The sequence below is a fragment of the Condylura cristata genome, unplaced genomic scaffold, assembly GCF_000260355.1.
Source record: "Condylura cristata isolate star-nosed mole 26May11 unplaced genomic scaffold, ConCri1.0 scaffold00004, whole genome shotgun sequence".
Lineage (NCBI taxonomy): Eukaryota > Metazoa > Chordata > Mammalia > Eulipotyphla > Talpidae > Condylura > Condylura cristata.
The window spans coordinates 7,803,469-7,820,169 of record NW_004567105.1 but is presented as its reverse complement, the minus strand read 5'-3'; the positions used below and the strand labels follow the sequence as shown (position 1 = coordinate 7,820,169).

The window sequence follows — 16,701 nt, the reverse complement described above, 5'->3', positions numbered from 1 at the left end:
TGCATTTTGTAAAAAAAAATTTCCAATTCACAAATCTCTATCGTGTCCATTTGAAGATCTATAGCACTGCAGCCAAAAAAAAATTGGTGGACAGGTGTCTCTCACTGACCCCTACAATTCCAATTTATTTATTGCCTCCTCGAGGCCCACAGACACTGTCCCAGCCGGGCTGTCCCCGGAAAGCCCACCTCGGTCCCCTTACACAGCAGAGCTGAGCCCACGTGACCGCAGCGCTAGCGCCCGCGCCTTTCCCCGCCCCTTCCCCTTCGGCGCCTCTGAATGACGTCAGGAGGGGGACGCGCAGGTACCAGGGACCGCGCCTGCGCCCTGCGGGTGGGCCGCCGGGAGCGTGCTGGTGTGAGGGAGTCTTCGCCTCCAGCCTCGCGGCAGCTGGGTCTCGCGTCTGAGGCGTCCTCGCGTTGTGGACCATGAACCGCAGCCGCCAGGTGACGTGCGTGGCCTGGGTCCGCTGCGGCGTAGCCAAAGAGACGCCAGACAAGGTGAGGCCGAGGGGCGGCCGCTTTGCAGCGTCCTCGGTCAGCGGGGCGTGGGGAACGTGGACGGGAGCACGCGGCGCTGGCGGGGCCGGTGGGGTGGTGGGGCCGGCGGGCGTGAGGCCGGCTTTGGCCCGCGTGTCGTGACGGGACTGCGGCCCCGAGGTCTGGGCTTCTAGGGCGTGGGGAGTCGAGGGCTGCTCCCCCTGACGCCCCCTTTTCCCGCAGCCCAGCCCCACCCCCAGATTCGCCCTTCCGTGCACCTCGCGGGCTGCAAGGGGCGGGGTGGTGCTTGGAGCGAGAGGCCCTCCGAAGCTTTCCGACGACCCTGCAGCTGCACCCCACCCGGGCGGGTGTTCCAGCCGGGTGGGAGGAGGGAGCACTAACGGGAAAACGCCGCTTCCCGCGCCTCGGCTCGGCGTTCGTGGGTGGAAACGGGTGGAAACCTGGCGTGCTGGCCACAGAGCCAGAGGCCGGGAGGTGACTGAGGGGTTTTGGCAGTAACTCCGAAGTGAGATGTTGGTGTGGCCGTGGGGATGAGACCAAGGTGACGGGTCTGCACCCCAGGCGTTGTTCAGTGCCTTGGAATAGGCATGCACAGGGCTCGGGTCCTGCCTGTGTGGAACGTGAGCGTGGAGCAGATGTGCGCATCGACAACATGTCGGTGGAAATAAAGGCGAGGAAAGAAGTGAAGGCGGCAGGTGGCATTTGAATGTAATTGGGCGGGTGATGAAGGGGACGAGGGGATGGGCGTGAGTGCTGCCGCACCGAGTAACCGGGTGAGGGGTTGCAGTAGCCCCAGTAATGTAAATTCCACAGGGCACAGACTGTTTGAGTCACCCGTTCTTCTGGTGTTTAGCTCACAGGCACTCGGTGCGTTTTATAGAAGAGGAACATAAGATAGCCTTGTATTAAAATTATTGAAGGAGGTAATAGTTCCTATTAAGCCTTTCAACCACTTGAAATATAAAATTCCAGGATATATTTGAATTATATTTGTAATACAATGCCTTTGGAAGGCAGTGATTTCTGAGTGTTTCTACATTTTAGAACCTGTCGGGGATCTTCCAAAAAATAGTAGGCCTGTGCCTCGCTCCCAAGTATTGTGGTTTAATTGGTCTGGAATGGACCCGGCAGCTGTAAAGATACCCCAGGTGATGCCAACATGCAATTAAGTTTGAGAACTATTGCTTGAAGAGTTTATAGAAACCCCAGAAGCAAGATTCAGATCAGTAAGGAAACTAGAAAGTCAGTCTTTTAATTAAACTTTAAAACCTTCCCTTTCTGGAGATACCCAGCAGTTGAGTAATGACACATTGACGAGGGGATGGAATGCCAGTTTTGAAGCAGAAAGTGACTTCTGCTTTGAACAGGAGATCCAAGTGGAGTATTAAAGACGATTGGAAAAGTGGCTCTGGAGGGCAGGTGTGACGTGACGTGATGTGTCGAGCTGGGAACCTGCCCAGTGTGCTGGAGTGAAACAGGCGGCTGCTTGCACACAGCTGCAGGAAGCAGGCCAGCTCAGCTTGAGGAGTCGGCCTGAGGGATCTGCGCGGGGAAGCAGAACAGCTCCGCATGCAGGCTTCACCTGAGAGCATGTCAGCTGCTTCACAGAGGTGCTGATGTTTTGGGTCCGGGGGGACAGTAGTTTCTGCTGGTGGTGATTGACTGGTTGATTGAAACTCACATCCCAATATAAGTAAACTGGTGACTTTCAACACAATGTTTTGTTTTCTGTTACTGTATTTCCCCTGCAGTTATGTCTGGTGTCTCCCAGGTCTGAGTCCCTCTCTTCTGTCTAGGTTTAACCCCTCGTGGAGATAGAGAGGGAGGAGATTGGAGTTACCAGTGTGGAGGTGGGAGTTTTCATCTGGAGAAAGAATGAACTTTGCCAGGGAAGGGCCTGCCGGATGGGTACTTAGCAGTAGTCACAGGAAAAAGAGCAGAGGACAAGGCCGGGGGGTTAGGACTACCCATGGGGAATGGGAGAAAAGCTCTAGAGGGCTCAGGAAGTGCAGCAGTGAGTAGGCTCCTCACTGCTTGTTGAGTGAGAATTGGCCTGGGATGTAGAGAGAGTGGTTGAAATGCTACAGTTTCTACTCTTGGTAATCTGTGAGATGTGTGTGTGTGTGTGTGTATAGGAACTGCTAGGCAAGACAGGCAAATGAATAAATATGCATATGTTCACTGCTTGATTTACAAGTGTGGACATGTTGACACGATTAAAATCTGTTGCGTTAAATAAATGTAATCATTTTATGTAAGGGACTTAACTAAATCTGAGAATGTGTAGAGCTACTTTAGAAATAATGATCTTCATGTTTAAAAAAAGACAGAAATCTTCATTCTCTGAATAGCATGTCTTGAACATATTTACAAACTAATTAGACTAGACAGAGCCCTATGCAGTAGGAATACAGCTTTAGCTATTTGATGGTGTCATGCAAGAAAGGTGAAGGAGACAGCTCCCACGGTGGCATCGCCCCAGAACTTAACGTTCCTTGCTACTGGGTTGTAGAAGCATTTAATCAAAACCATCCTGTCTGTTGGGTCTATGCAACTCTATTGAATGAAGATAACTCACCAAAAAGAACCAGAAAAATATGGTCATACCAGACTTGTTCAGCCACCAACTTATACTACTCAACTTGTAGACATAACAGAAAGACAACTTTGTTAGACTGTGCTGTCAGCCAGATTCAGGAATATATCATTGTAGTGCTTGTGTTGATTTAGTAGATGGGATGTTAAGATCCACCAACATTGTACTACACCATTTGAATAAAATCATGCCAACTATTTTTTTATTAAAGAAATGTTTCTTGGGAAAAAAAGTTATCAGATATCATAGAAATCAGTTTACACAAATCTTTGTTTGAAAAGACTGGAGAGGCCGTCATTTCTTGGCCTTTTGACTAAGATCAAGTAAAAAATTGGAGAGAGGTAAAAAAGACGAACATGGTTTTTGAATAGTTTCAAGTGGGAAACAATCTTAATGGCCAAACTCAATTTACATTAAATTTAGAAAGCCTGGGTTGAGGTGTGATTCATACTAATTTTTCTTGAAATTTTATTTTACATTAGTTTGCAAACATCTTTAAAGACGTATAATGATTTCATGATATATTGGAATGAAATATTGCTCTTTTATAGGTAGAACTTAGTAAAGAAGAAGTTAAACGCCTCATTACCGAAGCAAAAGAAAAATTACAGTAAGTTGAGCAATGTCAATTCTGGGTCCAGACAAAGTATAAATCTTAAGTGATGGTGGCTCAGTGGGTGGTCGTCTTAAATGGTGCCACTTGGGTGTTTTTCTTTTCCCATCTGCATAGAGAAGAAGGTGGTAGTGATGAAGAAGAGACAGGTGATCCTTCGGAAGATGGTATGCAGAGTGCTCGGACCCAGGCGCGGCCCAGAGAGGCCCTGGAGGATGGAGACCCAGAGGATGACCGGACCCTGGACGACGAGGAGCTAGCAGAGTATGACTTGGACAAATACGACGAGGAAGGTGACCCAGGTCAGAACTCGTTCAGTGCTGCTGCTTTTCCTCACAAGCGCAGTGCATGACATCTGATTTCCCAAGGCCTACTCCGAGACTTTATTGTCCTTTACATCAGTCAGATAATCTGGCTTAATCACGACTTCGGCAGGCAGTGCGTTCCTCTGCTGATGTCCTCAGCCTCTCGCCCCTAATATCTGCTCTGAAAGCATGTGTTATTTTATTGTAGATCCAATACTCTGTAACTCGTTTTTCCTTATCTGCAGTAATGAGAGAGGACTTGCTGCCTTCATTTTACAGAAGGCGTTCTGCACAGGGCTGTGGAGATGAAGGAGCTGTCCCAGTGTCACATAGCCAGTGAATAATGGAGATGACACTTGAATGCTCTCGGCCCTAAAGCCTTCATTCTTTTCAGTGTACTTTATTAGATGTAGAGAATAGCTTTTTTCCATTGGATTCTGGCTGTGGCCCCTAATCTGGACAACTGTCTGCTAGGAGAGCGTGCCAGGGCGCAGAGGGAGCAGCACTGCCCGCGCTGGCATTCACGAGCAGCTCCACGCCCTGCTGCGGGTCGCTGACTCCACCTCACCCACCTCTGTTGCCTGTCAGATGTTTAAACATACTACCCTGCCTCCTTAAAGCAACTCCCTGACAAGAAGAGTGTCTTCCTTTTCCCGAGCTTTATATAAGTTACTGTGTGTTCTCTGTCTTCATTGCTTATGTGCCATAAAAAGTTCCATTCTCGGGTGAATTGAGTGAAAAGACATACATATGCCCTTTTCAGATTCATACGGCAAATTAGCATGTCAGTACTGAGAAATCTTGCAATAAAAAAATGCATTTAACTTTGTGAAACCTATCAGTTCTTCCAATGTATTGGACCAGAAAACCCTTAATTTATTATCTGTGTTGATTCCAGTGTTTGGAGTAACTGTGCTTACAAGCCCTCAAGGCCATTTCTCTACGGCACTTTTAAGTAAAGATTATGCGGAGCACACTAGTGGCTAACTTTCTAAAATGGGTTTTCTCAATTGGGTTTAATTCTTCTTATTGGAAGAGTGGTAATTCAGGACTGAGATATACATTCTAAGGTCAAATCTAGCTTTTAACTTCCTCATTACTTCCTTTTCCAACTATGGGTCACTCATAGTTAAGAAGTAGCTGGTTAGACATACATCTTAAGAAAAGGGGTTCCTAGGAAACACTGCTCTTACTCACTTCAATGTTTGAATTCTTACAGATACTGAAACTCTTGGTGAATCACTCCTGGGTCTCACAGTCTATGGAAGTAATGATCAAGATCCTTATGTCACTCTGAAAGATACAGTAAGTATTTACATGGCTTTTCTAGTTGTGCTCCTTAAGTGTTTAAAAATCTTACCAAATATCTGCTGCTACCCACTAACTTTTCCCCTCTCCTCTTAGGAGCAGTATGAACGGGACGATTTCTTGATTAAGCCCACTGACAATCTCATAGTTTGTGGCCGAGCCGAACAGGACCACTGCAATTTAGAGGTGCATGGTAAATGGAATTTAGCCCTTATAAAAAAGTTCTCTGTTTAAGTGATATTAAAGTAGTAACCATCATGATTACTGTTACGACCTGAGAGGCAGGCAGCCCTGCCACCCTCTAAGTTGGTACATGGTTAAACCCTGCCCAGCCTATGCATGTCATGTGGTAGGCCGTTTGGGCGCCTGATTTTATGGCAGTAGATCCACTGGAAACTTCTCGTAGGGCTTTTTGTGACCTTTAAATTGAATACTTTTGCCAGTTGTCCATTTTGTGCCCATTGGAAAAAGCCTAGTAGTGCAAGGACCTAAAACCTCATTTCCTACCCAGTGTAACTTTTACTTGGCCTCACTTCTTTTCTTTATGTGGTGAAGATTATACTTAGGTGACGTTTTTGCCCCATTTTATTCCGAGGCATCTAAATCATTTCCCCTCTTGCAAAACACAGTTTTCATAAAAACCCAGCCCCGAGTGCCTTTGTCTCTTCGGGAAGCAGGTCTTGGCCCTTTTTCCCTGCACAGAGAGTGGTTTGCAGCCACTCTCAGAGGTTTTGGATCTGAAGTAGGAATTGATTTTTTTATTTGAATTTTTTATCAGATATAATTTAATGTTGATAGTCAACATTAATTGAATGATTTTCCATCCAGTAGATCTTCAAGGTGTCCGGGAAGTTCTGCCTGCAGTTTCCCTTTGTTTTCCTTGTCCCTTATTCTGCTCACACGTCTTCAACCGAGCACCATCTTCCACCCGCACTTGATCTTACATTGATCTGCCTGAAATTTCTGAGGTGTTCAAAAGAGACTTAAGTTGCAACTGCCTTTTATATGAAACACAGTTACAGACTTGGGGAAAAAATCAAGACCTGTAGGTTTAATGCTTATTGGCAGCTTCTAGGTTGCTCTGTGTTTCCTTTCCGTTTATTAATTTCTGTAACTCTTCACAGTCTTTAAGACTGTCTGCAGGAAGTCTGCAGATTAGGTCATTTTGGTCACATGGCCAGCTCAGTGTCATCTACATAAAATTGAAAGGACTTTAGGACTTTTTTTTTTTTTTTTTAAAGATACAGAACTGGGGGTACAGGCCAGCTATGCAGCGGGTGAGCGGATTCTCCAGAGACAGAGTGGGGAGCAGAACAGGCAGGTGGACTGAAACACACTGCTGAGGGTTGCTGTGGGCGGGTCAGGAGAGGGCTGTCACACCATGTGAGTCAGCTCCCTGCCATCAAACTCATGCCGCAGTGACTGCAGACAGCTTCATTGTGCTGCGCTTTAACCCGTTGTGTCACCAGAGAGGGCTCCGAAGGGACACAGTAGAGTGGGGACTTCAAAAAAAAGAAGTTGGTGAAATTTTAAAAGACACATTATAATCGAGCCTCTGTTGTATCATCATTGATGTTTATGCATTCTTGTGTGAGAACTTGATGCAATTATTCCTTTGAAGTTAGTTAGGGGTGTTAGAATTTAGGGATAGGGTACTGAGAGGAGTTGAGAAGTTAAAGCAGTCATATCCCTACTTCTTTCTAATTTAAGCCTCTTAAAGCTACATAATATTTGGATTTGTGACTCTCCAAATTGTCCAGCTTATCTTTTTTCAAGAACTTTATAGTTGCACTCTAAAGCTAATCTGAATGTTGATCTGATATAATTGAAAACCTCATTTTAAATGTAAGTTGAGTACATTGACCATATTTGAGGTTCTTGCAAAACCACAAGCTAGTCATTTTGAACATATATTCTCATCCTAAAATGGTATAATAGAATCTTACGAGGAGGTTGCTCATCTGTCTGTCCCAGGAAAATGAGGAATTTTTTTAATCCTTAACATGTCTTTGCTTCTCTCCTATAAATAGCATATTGGGTTCTCTTTTGCCAGTTTTTCACTGTATCGTTTTTAAGAGATTTCTTAGTCGTTGATTTGAACAATAGTTTTGCTCCTTAACATAACTTAGTGATAAAGAACTAATTTTTTAACTATTACAGATGAAATTTTTGACAAGCACCTAGACTTCTAAATATGAGCTCTGCTCTCCAGTGCTGTTTTGTTTGCTCCAGACTTTTACGACCAGATAGGTGTTTAGATTGAAGTGCTCCTAGGAGACCTTCGTGCACGGGTTTGCTGTAGTGATGGGGAACTGGCAGGTGGGGCCGGTCTTTGCTGGTGGGCACGCAGGCCGACGCCAGTCTGGGCCTCCTGTCCCTGTGCGAGACGCGCAGGGCCTTTGCCTGGCGTCAGCAACTGCGGAGTCTCGTCATGTCTTGAAACACGTCTCACCTTTAAGCATGGACCCTCTCTAGGTTTGATGGTCTGGCTTTTGGTGGGGACATGATTATTCTGCTGCAGTAACTCTCTTCTCAATCTTTCAGTTTATAATCAAGAAGAAGACTCCTTTTATGTGCACCATGATATACTGTTGTCCGCATACCCCCTGACTGTGGAGTGGCTGAATTTTGATCCTAGTCCGGATGATTCTACTGGTAATTAGAAAACTTAAGGTTGCTCAGCAATTCCTAGTTCTGTGTGTCTCCCCTGGCCACATAAGTACCCTATGGATGTTCTCAAAGTTGTTAATGTTGTGGGCAGTTCCATAGTCCTAAAGGTGTCAGTCAGTTTTGATCTGCGAGGCCCCAGACTGCAGTGCAGTAAACACGCCATGGCTGCCCTGCTGGCAGGGCGGGCTGAGGGCTCGCGGACGGCAGGAGGTCTCAGCCAGCCGGCATGAAGCGGCATAATGTGTGTGGTTAGCGTCGTCACTGTCTTGGGAAACAAAAAACAACAATGAAGAGTTTCCGGCGTTTGTCCTTTCGCCACAGCTGCCCACTCTAGTCGACCTGTCCTGCTTCCTCTAAGTAAAACTACGGATGCTCAGACCTTCCTCATTTGCAAAGCTTGGTCACATTTATGGCTCGGTCAGCTCCTCACCCTCACGGCGAGTGAAGGGGGAGGGGACTGCTGCTCTCATTACCTGAGAGCAAGGAGCCTGGGGCCAGGAGAATGGCCATGCCACTCAGACTGTGGCCTGAGAACCAGCGGCACAGTGTGTCCACACTGTGCCACCACTGGGAGCTGGTTGGAACCTGGGGGTTGGGGTCCCACCCAAGACCTCTGGAAAAAGTCACCCTCATTTTCATGTGAGAGAAAAGCTACTCTGAGCCATCAGTCTACCGTGTAGTACATTTCATTCGAGGTCATTTTCTTTATTATGAATTTCCTACAGGAAATTATATTGCTGTGGGGAACATGACCCCGGTTATTGAAGTGTGGGACCTTGATATAGTGGACTCTTTAGAGCCAGTCTTCACACTTGGAAGCAAACTGTCAAAAAAGAAGAAAAAGAAAGGAAAGAAGGTAAACCAGTTAATGATATTCAAATTCTAATGATAAACACAAGTTTTATTATGGGGGAAGATGAAAACATTTTTCACTTAGCACTTTGGTGGCACGGGACAGTTAGTCACGAAGTTACAGTAGTTTCTAGTTCCAAAAAGCCCGTCCAATATCAAAAACGGGGGGTGGGGAGGGAAGTGCATGGGACTATGGTGATGGCACACAGGTGATTTGGGGATTACAATTGAGATAAAAACAAATAAGTGTACAAAATGATGTAAAAATAAACTGTTATATTATTAAAAAAAAAAAAAACCGTCCAAAGGTTAATTAATTTCTGGTTACAAAAAGCCTCTAGCACATTATTTGTCCTTACACAAAACAAATTACTCTTGGGTCTTTTGTTGTATTCAGTAGCTATTCACACTAATGTGCTGGCTTAAAATTTTAACTTCCATTTAACCTTTTAGTATATTGAGTTCTAAGTATCGTGTAGTCCTGTGGCGTTTAAAGCTGTTAAACTGGGCTGGTAATGGATATTCATATGCAGAAGTGCAGCACTCCATGAAGGCCGACTAGTTTCTTCCCTGCGAGAGTGTTTGTAGTGGGCCTCTCAGGTAACAGGCCAGGGCGTTCCTCTTTCTTCCAATATTAACAGGGCAGTAATATACTATTTTAAAGAATCTTTCAAATTAACAAACCAATTTTGTGATGGGAGGGGACTGTTACTACACAAAGTAACCAAATCACCGTCATTTCAGAGTTCCTCAGCAGAAGGGCACAGTGACGCTGTTCTGGACCTTTCCTGGAATAAGTTGATCAGGTGAAAAACCTTTCAGTCCTTTAGACCGTAACCATTGCTTTACTCTGCCTGTGCCTCTCGGTCAGTCTGCCACACTCTGGTGAACCCTCCCTCCCCCCACCTCTGGCCTGTACCCTTGTTCTTGTATGCATGAATTTTATTTAAAAAAAAAAAGTACAAGTTCCTGGGTTCTGATTCCCCAATATTGACTTCATAGATCTGAATTGGGAGCCCAGGAATCATTTGGGGTTTTTTCTGTTTGTTTCAAGCTTCTCCAGATGAATCCGATGCTGCCACACTACAGGCAGTTGTTTGTTTCTTTTCCAGCGGGCCCCGGTGCTGAGCACGGGCGAGTGAGTTTCAGTGATGACTGTGCCGTCGGGGCGGGCGACGCTCGGGCCTGCACCGTCACGGTGGTTCAGGCTGCGAGCCGCGTGGAGAGATGTCACTGCACTGGCTGCGGCGCGCCGCCTGCTGGTCACCCCGCCCCGGCCACAATCGTTTGCCCCCATCTAGATGCTCTGGGCACCCACACACCCGAGTCTCTGACTCCGGCCTGTGCCCTCCTTTGTGCCCTGATGCTTCTTTCTCCGTTTTGTTTTAGACCTGGATTCTCCTTTCCCCTTCGCTGTGGAAGTGTGGTATACTGTAACCCCCAGTCTGGTTCAAAGAGTTTGGGGTGTGGTTATTCGTATCAGTATCACTCCAACTGCTAGTAAAAAGCTGTCAGTAGCGAATGTCGGTGTCCTTTGCTAAGTCACACTCCTGACTTGTAGTATTCCTTGAGAGGCTGTTGTTTGTCAACCTCCTTGGCCATGTGTGTGACTCCAGTATTTAGTCAAGAGGCCGTCAGGTATCAAAGATACAAGCCCCTCCTCGGTGTGCCGTTGGGAATCTTTCCCCGTTCTGTGGATTGTCCTTCCCATCCTTGAGGTGTCTCCTGCAGACAGGCTCTTCCTGTTGTTGTGCCCCGTTTTATGCTTTTGTGGCACAACCAAGTGTTGCCTGACGCGCCGGTGAAGACCGACACCCGCGTGTCCCCTAGGCTTTGCAGTTTCGGCCGTTACAGGTGTATCCTGTGCCTGTGAAGTATTCTTGTGAGGTACCGCATTCTTTGGCGTGAGGAGATCTAACTGCCCAACCTTTGATGAAAATACTGTTCTGTTGCATTTTGAGCTATGGATGACTTTGGCACGCTTCTCAAAAACTAACGACTGTAAGCTTAAGGATTTATTCCTGGACTTTTCATCAGTTCTGTTGATGGTATTTCTGTTTTTAATGCCAGTACATTGTTATGATAATGGACACTTTCCAGTCGGCTTAGAAATCAGAAATTATGAAGTTTCCAACTTTACTCTTTTATAGATGATTTGGCTATTCTGAGTCTCTTGCATTTCCATGTAAATTTTAAAAATCAACTTACTGATTTTCAGCAAACAAATTCCCTAGAGTTTTACAAGGAAGTGGTTAAAGGGAGTGAAAGCTGTCAATAATGTGAACAGTGTCTCTAGGTGGCAGTGTTTCCCTGTTAGCCAAAGGCCTTCCTGCGGTGAGCACTGGACAGCTTCCAGACATTCGCTTCATTCCTTGGGACGATTTCTTAATAGCTCTCAGTATAGTTGCTCTTCAGTTAAATACATTCCTAAATAACTTTATTCTTCTTACACTAAAGGCTCTTGATTTGTAAGAGATGACCTGACTTCTTTCCTCCCTTTCTCAGAAATGTTCTGGCAAGCGCGTCAGCTGACAACACTGTCGTTCTGTGGGACATGGCCTTGGGGAAGCCCGCAGCTAGCCTTGCTGTGCATGCAGACAAGGTATGACTTAGTGCATACGACGCTTTTTTTTTGAAATATTGGACAAATACTGGCTATTTATAACTGGGTTTTGGTTAAATTACAAAATGATTTGCTGTGCTGTCTCACAGAGCCTGTGTGATCGTTGCCCACCCTAGAGCATGCCACTTAGTGACATGCTTACAGCGGACCCTAAAAGGGCACAAGGCTGTCAGTCACCAGGTGGGCTTAATCGTGTAGCAGAGCTCTGCGCAGAATTGCTCAGGGGGGCGCTGGGCCTCCACACACGGGCTCCAGAGCCCGGAGAAGTTTGGCCACTCTTGTGCCGGGGCTTGTGCACATGGTGAACACGGTGAGGCACTGTCTTTACGTGCCAGCCTTTATTGGAGCAGACAGAAGCAAGCCCCAAGCAGACCCTTAGATTCTGGCTGCAGACCTTGGGGAAGTCCAGAGGACCCAGTGTGCAGTACATGTATGCGCCGTTAAGCAGTCCTAAATTTCAAAGGCAGGTATTAAAATAACACTACCAGGCTGATGTTCAAGTGCTAGGTACTTTTATCAAAAGCGGCACAAATCTCATTTCTTTCTTCCGTTTAGGTTCAGACTCTGCAGTTCCATCCATTTGAAGCACAGACTCTGATTTCTGGATCATATGATAAGTAAGAAAGCATTTTAAGAATAATCGTTGCTTTTCTCCTCTTGCCCCAATTCAGAAAGTATCGCGCGCAGATAGCGTACGCTGCTGAAGCGCTGTGTGTTACTTGGTCCTTTTCATCTCATCTGAGGATTTCCTTCTGTAAGGGAATTCTCAGAATGTTTCTATTTCCTAAGCAACAGTTACTCTGACTGGGGTACCCCAGAGTTAGCCATGCAGTGACTATGCCACCCCAAAATTTGGTAACTTAAAACTGTAAGCATTTCTGTGCACACGCAAGGCTTAGCTGCTCGGAGCCAGATTCAGCTGACTGTTCTGCTCACCGTGGTGTGTGTCCTAGGGGCCATCGGAAAAGATAGTTCTTTGCTTCCTGTTTATATCCTGCTGGGAGTAACGGACTCACCAGTGTTTTCATGGCAAGATCAGAAACAAGCAGAAATGCCAAAGCCTCTCGCACCCAGGGGCAGAACTGGTGTACTTTTATGTAGAGCACAGGTGTGTGGGGGGGGGGGAGGATTGGGGCACTGAGCCAAGGGGGTTCCCTGCCATGGGTGCTCCCGTCAGCCGTGAGCACGCAAGCTGATAGAAACAAGCCAACTTGGAGTCTTCCTCCTTTCCCTTTGAAGTGATTTGTTTACATTTTTTATCTGGAATTAATGCAGAATTCCAAACACTTACACATTGGTTCCCCTGCACAGTAACCTGCCTTTACGAGACAATGAATTTACCTGGCTCTGAGCACTACCAGGGATGGGAAATTCGAAATCACCTTTTTCTCTTGAAAATCGAGGGCTCCTGGTGTAAGTGGAGGTATTGGCCTGGAGAAGGCCGAGGCTGCCGCACCGTCAGAGCCTTCACGTGACAGGACCAGGGTTCTTGCTTCGTCGTTTAGTGAAAAGCAACTCATTTTTCCCCCTTGATTTTGGCGTCTTAAAACAGGCTTTCAGGTGATTAGCTCCTGACTTCTCAGTGTCTATTACCATAAAGGGTAAGCTCACAGCCCTAACGTTGTCCGTGACCAGGTCCGTGGCTTTGTACGACTGCCGGAGCCCCGAGGAAAGCCATCGAGTGTGGCGCTTCAGCGGGCAGATCGAGCGTGTGACCTGGAATCACTTTTCTCCTTGTCATTTTTTGGTAAGCGAGTTCATGTTTGCTTATGTAAGTTACTGCTGACTTATTTTCTACCTCAGCAATGTGAACTATTTGGATTTTAGGGTCTAAGAAAAATGTCTTTTTCACAAGATGACATAAGAGCAACCACAAAAATAAATACACGCAAATGGTTTTGTTCATTTCCAACAATTCCAAAGTGAGCACTAGAATGTAGTTTAATCAGTTTTGATGATCTTTAATAAGATCATGTTAGTGTTCCGTTTTTAGCGTTAAGCACTGTTACTTTGTTTTCTTAATGGCTACGTCAGACGTGGGTGTTAGTCTGTTAGCGCAGCACGGTCTCCCGTAGATACCCTCAGTGTCTGCAGGCTGGCAGCTTCCGTGGACATTTCAATCCACGGAAAATAAAATCCCAGCTTTCATCTGGAAGGAAAGATTAAAGACATGGTGAAATACTTACTGATTTTCTTTAAGTATGTAGTGCTTTGTGAGCTTGAAAAAAACAAAACAGCTCTTAACAGGTGGGCTTCTTAAAGCAAGGCTCCTGGAATGATTGGAGGTTGATCTTTGCCCTCAGGTCCGCGCAGTTCCCAGCTGGTGACCTTAGCCAGACTCCGGGGCCCAGCCCCCGCGATTGGTCACCATGGGCGCTCGACTCTAAGCACGGTAGTTTACAGCCTTCCCTCCAGTCTTCAGGGCGAGACCTTCGTTTCTGTCCCCACTCACAGCCCAGCTGCCCAGACGGTTACCCTTTGCCCTCCTTTTTTCCTGTCCTGAACCTGGCGCCAGTCTCCATCACGGTGCAGCAGGGCACTGTGACCCGCCTCTCGGTCCCGCCCTGATGGACTCTGCCAAAACACTCATGCTTCCTCATGCCCATTTCCTTGCCTTCCCTGACGTCCTTCCCTACCTTTTACTTTTTCCAGGCCAGTACAGACGACGGCTTTGTATATAATTTGGATGCACGATCAGATAAGCCAATTTTTACACTGAACGCACACAACGACGAAATCTCTGGTGAGCAAGAACAGTGGTTTTTTTTTGTTTTTAAAGATTTATTTATGCATACAGAACTGGGGCACAGGGGCGGCGAGAGGATTCACCAGAGAGAGTGGGGAGCAGAACATGCAGATCGATGAAGTACACTGCTGAGGGGAGCAGCAGGCGGTCAGGAGAGGTCTGCCGCGCCATGTGGTCACCTCTGGGGCAGGCGGGGATCGAACTCATGCGGAAGTGGCTTTAGCTTCTCAGTGCTGCGCTTTAACTCACCGCGCCACCAGGGAGGGCCAAGAACAGTGTTTTGTGTCTATTAACTGACGATGAAGTAACCTGTTTTTCAGAGTGACAGCCTAATCCTACCTTCCTCTAGGTCTTGACCTCAGCAGTCAGATCAAGGGCTGTCTTGTGACTGCGTCGGCAGACAAGTACGTGAAGATCTGGGACATACTAGGAGACAGGCCCAGCCTCGTTCACTCCAGGGACATGAAAATGGTGACACCACTTTGTTTCCATCTTGCTCTCACCCGCACTGCTGGTCTCTAGGAGTCGCTGCATTAAAGAGGAGTCGTTTGGGGGAAATAGTTGATTGGGTAGGAGGAAAGGAGAGGGTTCTCCAGAACTAGGGAAGGGCCTCATTTAAGAATGCTACAGGGATTTTCTAGAGAAGTAGAATGTGGCTGTATTTTTTTTACCATAAAGTCAGGGCTGTCAGGGAAACAGGGAGACTGACAGAGCAGCTTCTGCAGTCAGTTCATCACCAGACTACTTCTGACCACAGAGGTTATGGTAGCAACAAATTTAGAAGTAACCAGAATTCATTCAGAAGCTTTCGGCGCTGAGTAACACAAGTTTCCACAGCAATTTTTATGTGATGCTTGAAGAGGCTTTCTCAAAATACTAGCAGTGGTTATCTTGCAGAGTGATTTTCATGGTGCTGTAGGTTACCTATACTAAAGCCTGTTAAAAACATAACCTATTAATTCCTTAAAAGGGTAATTGATAGTCCTGGTTTGCTAATTATTTTCAGAAATATTAGAAAGTCCTCCCACCAGCTAGCGGAGCTGGGTGGCGGAGCACCCTGCTTACCTGCCGTGTGGCGGTGGGTGACCTGTGAAGAGCTCTCCAGGGGTGTGCATGAGAGACTCGGGAGTTGGTTACAAGTGACCCCTTCAGCCGCAGTTTCTCGTGGACAGGAGTAGGAATTTAGAAGCCCTGGGAATACTTAAGTCACTCTCGGTGTTCTGGTCCCCAGGGAGTTCTCTTCTGTTCCTCGTGTTGCCCTGATTTGCCATTTATTTATGCCTTCGGCGGTCAGAGAGAAGGGCTTCGGGTCTGGGATATAAGCACAGTCTCTTCAGGTAAGAACACTTTTTTCTGCATAAGTTGTCTGAGGCCTGCACAAACCAACCTGCAATGGTAGACAATACTGGGATTGTCTGCAGTGTGTTCTGCTTAGAGAACAGACAAGACCACATGGCGTTTGAAATGTCATGGATTTGCCTTCCCGCTCTGGACAGGCAGGAGGAGCACGGTCTTAGAGCGGCTCACCCCTTGCCAGGCGCCAGCATGCACAAATCGCCCTTTTCCAGTTACCTGCTACAGAGCGCAGCTTTGCTGAAAGGCCCTCTCCCCTCCCAGCGGAGGAGCCTGGTGTAACCTATAAACACAGGATACAACCACACTATGTGGTTCCTGAAACCTCTCCTTCTTGCAGAAAAACAGGTTCTGAGAGTTCTCTCTGGGTTATTCAGGTTATGTATGTGTGTAACAGTCCCAAAATCCAAATGATACAGAGAAAGGTGAAATCAGTAGAGAACAAAAGGGAAGGAGAGAGTCACTGTTGTCAAGGGAAGAGCCGTCCTGCCAATTAAACCAGGACAAGCTAAAGAAAGTTGAGACTTAAACAGAAACTGACCAATTTAAAACCTCATTCAGTCCATGAAGTTGGTCACTCACATGTCCACATGCAAGTGTTACTTTCATAATCAAATAGGCTTCTCCTTGTCTCATGTGTAACTCAGCGATCTACCTGTGTTTTAGTGAATGAAGCATTCGGAAGACGAGAGAGGTTTGTTCTGGGCAACACAAGAAATTCCTCTATTAATGGCCCTTTTGGGACCAGGAGCTCAGACACACCAATGGAGTCATAATAAAGGTCATACCTGAGAAACGGTTCGTGTAGCTACCGCCGTGGAATCTCCGGAACAAAATTCGTTTCCTGTCGCCTGACATTCCTCGCCTCTGCTCCCCACCTGAACGTGTGGAGTCTGGGCGGCTGTGCACTTCCTGAGAAAAATAAAGATTTTTAAAAACAATTCCTTTATGCCATCTGTCACAGATAAGAGACACACGAAATAGTCACTTCTCGTGAAAGTTGGGGAAGTGGAGGCCGGGGCCCCAATATCTGCAAGCACCGAAGTGTTCGCAGTGCACCTTAGCCTCTGGCGACTGCAGGGTGCCTCTCACCAGCAGGAAGGAGACGAGACAGTAACAGTGGCATGTGCCACAA

General features: G+C 46.7%; 1 protein-coding gene across 1 annotated transcript; it reads left to right on the top strand.

Moving 5' to 3' along the window:
* The first annotated feature begins 325 nt into the window (after positions 1-325).
* On the top strand, positions 326-16,501 carry PWP1 (PWP1 homolog (S. cerevisiae)). Its single transcript, XM_004675717.2, has 15 exons — positions 326-500; positions 3,648-3,706; positions 3,827-4,011; positions 5,234-5,319; positions 5,419-5,515; positions 7,867-7,977; positions 8,718-8,848; positions 9,589-9,650; positions 11,350-11,446; positions 12,023-12,084; positions 13,103-13,214; positions 14,120-14,210; positions 14,563-14,684; positions 15,445-15,550; positions 16,233-16,501. Exons 1-15 carry the CDS (start codon positions 429-431, stop codon positions 16,340-16,342), a joined length of 1,503 nt encoding a protein of 500 aa, XP_004675774.1. The 5' UTR covers positions 326-428; the 3' UTR covers positions 16,343-16,501.
* Positions 16,502-16,701: the final 200 nt, after the last annotated feature.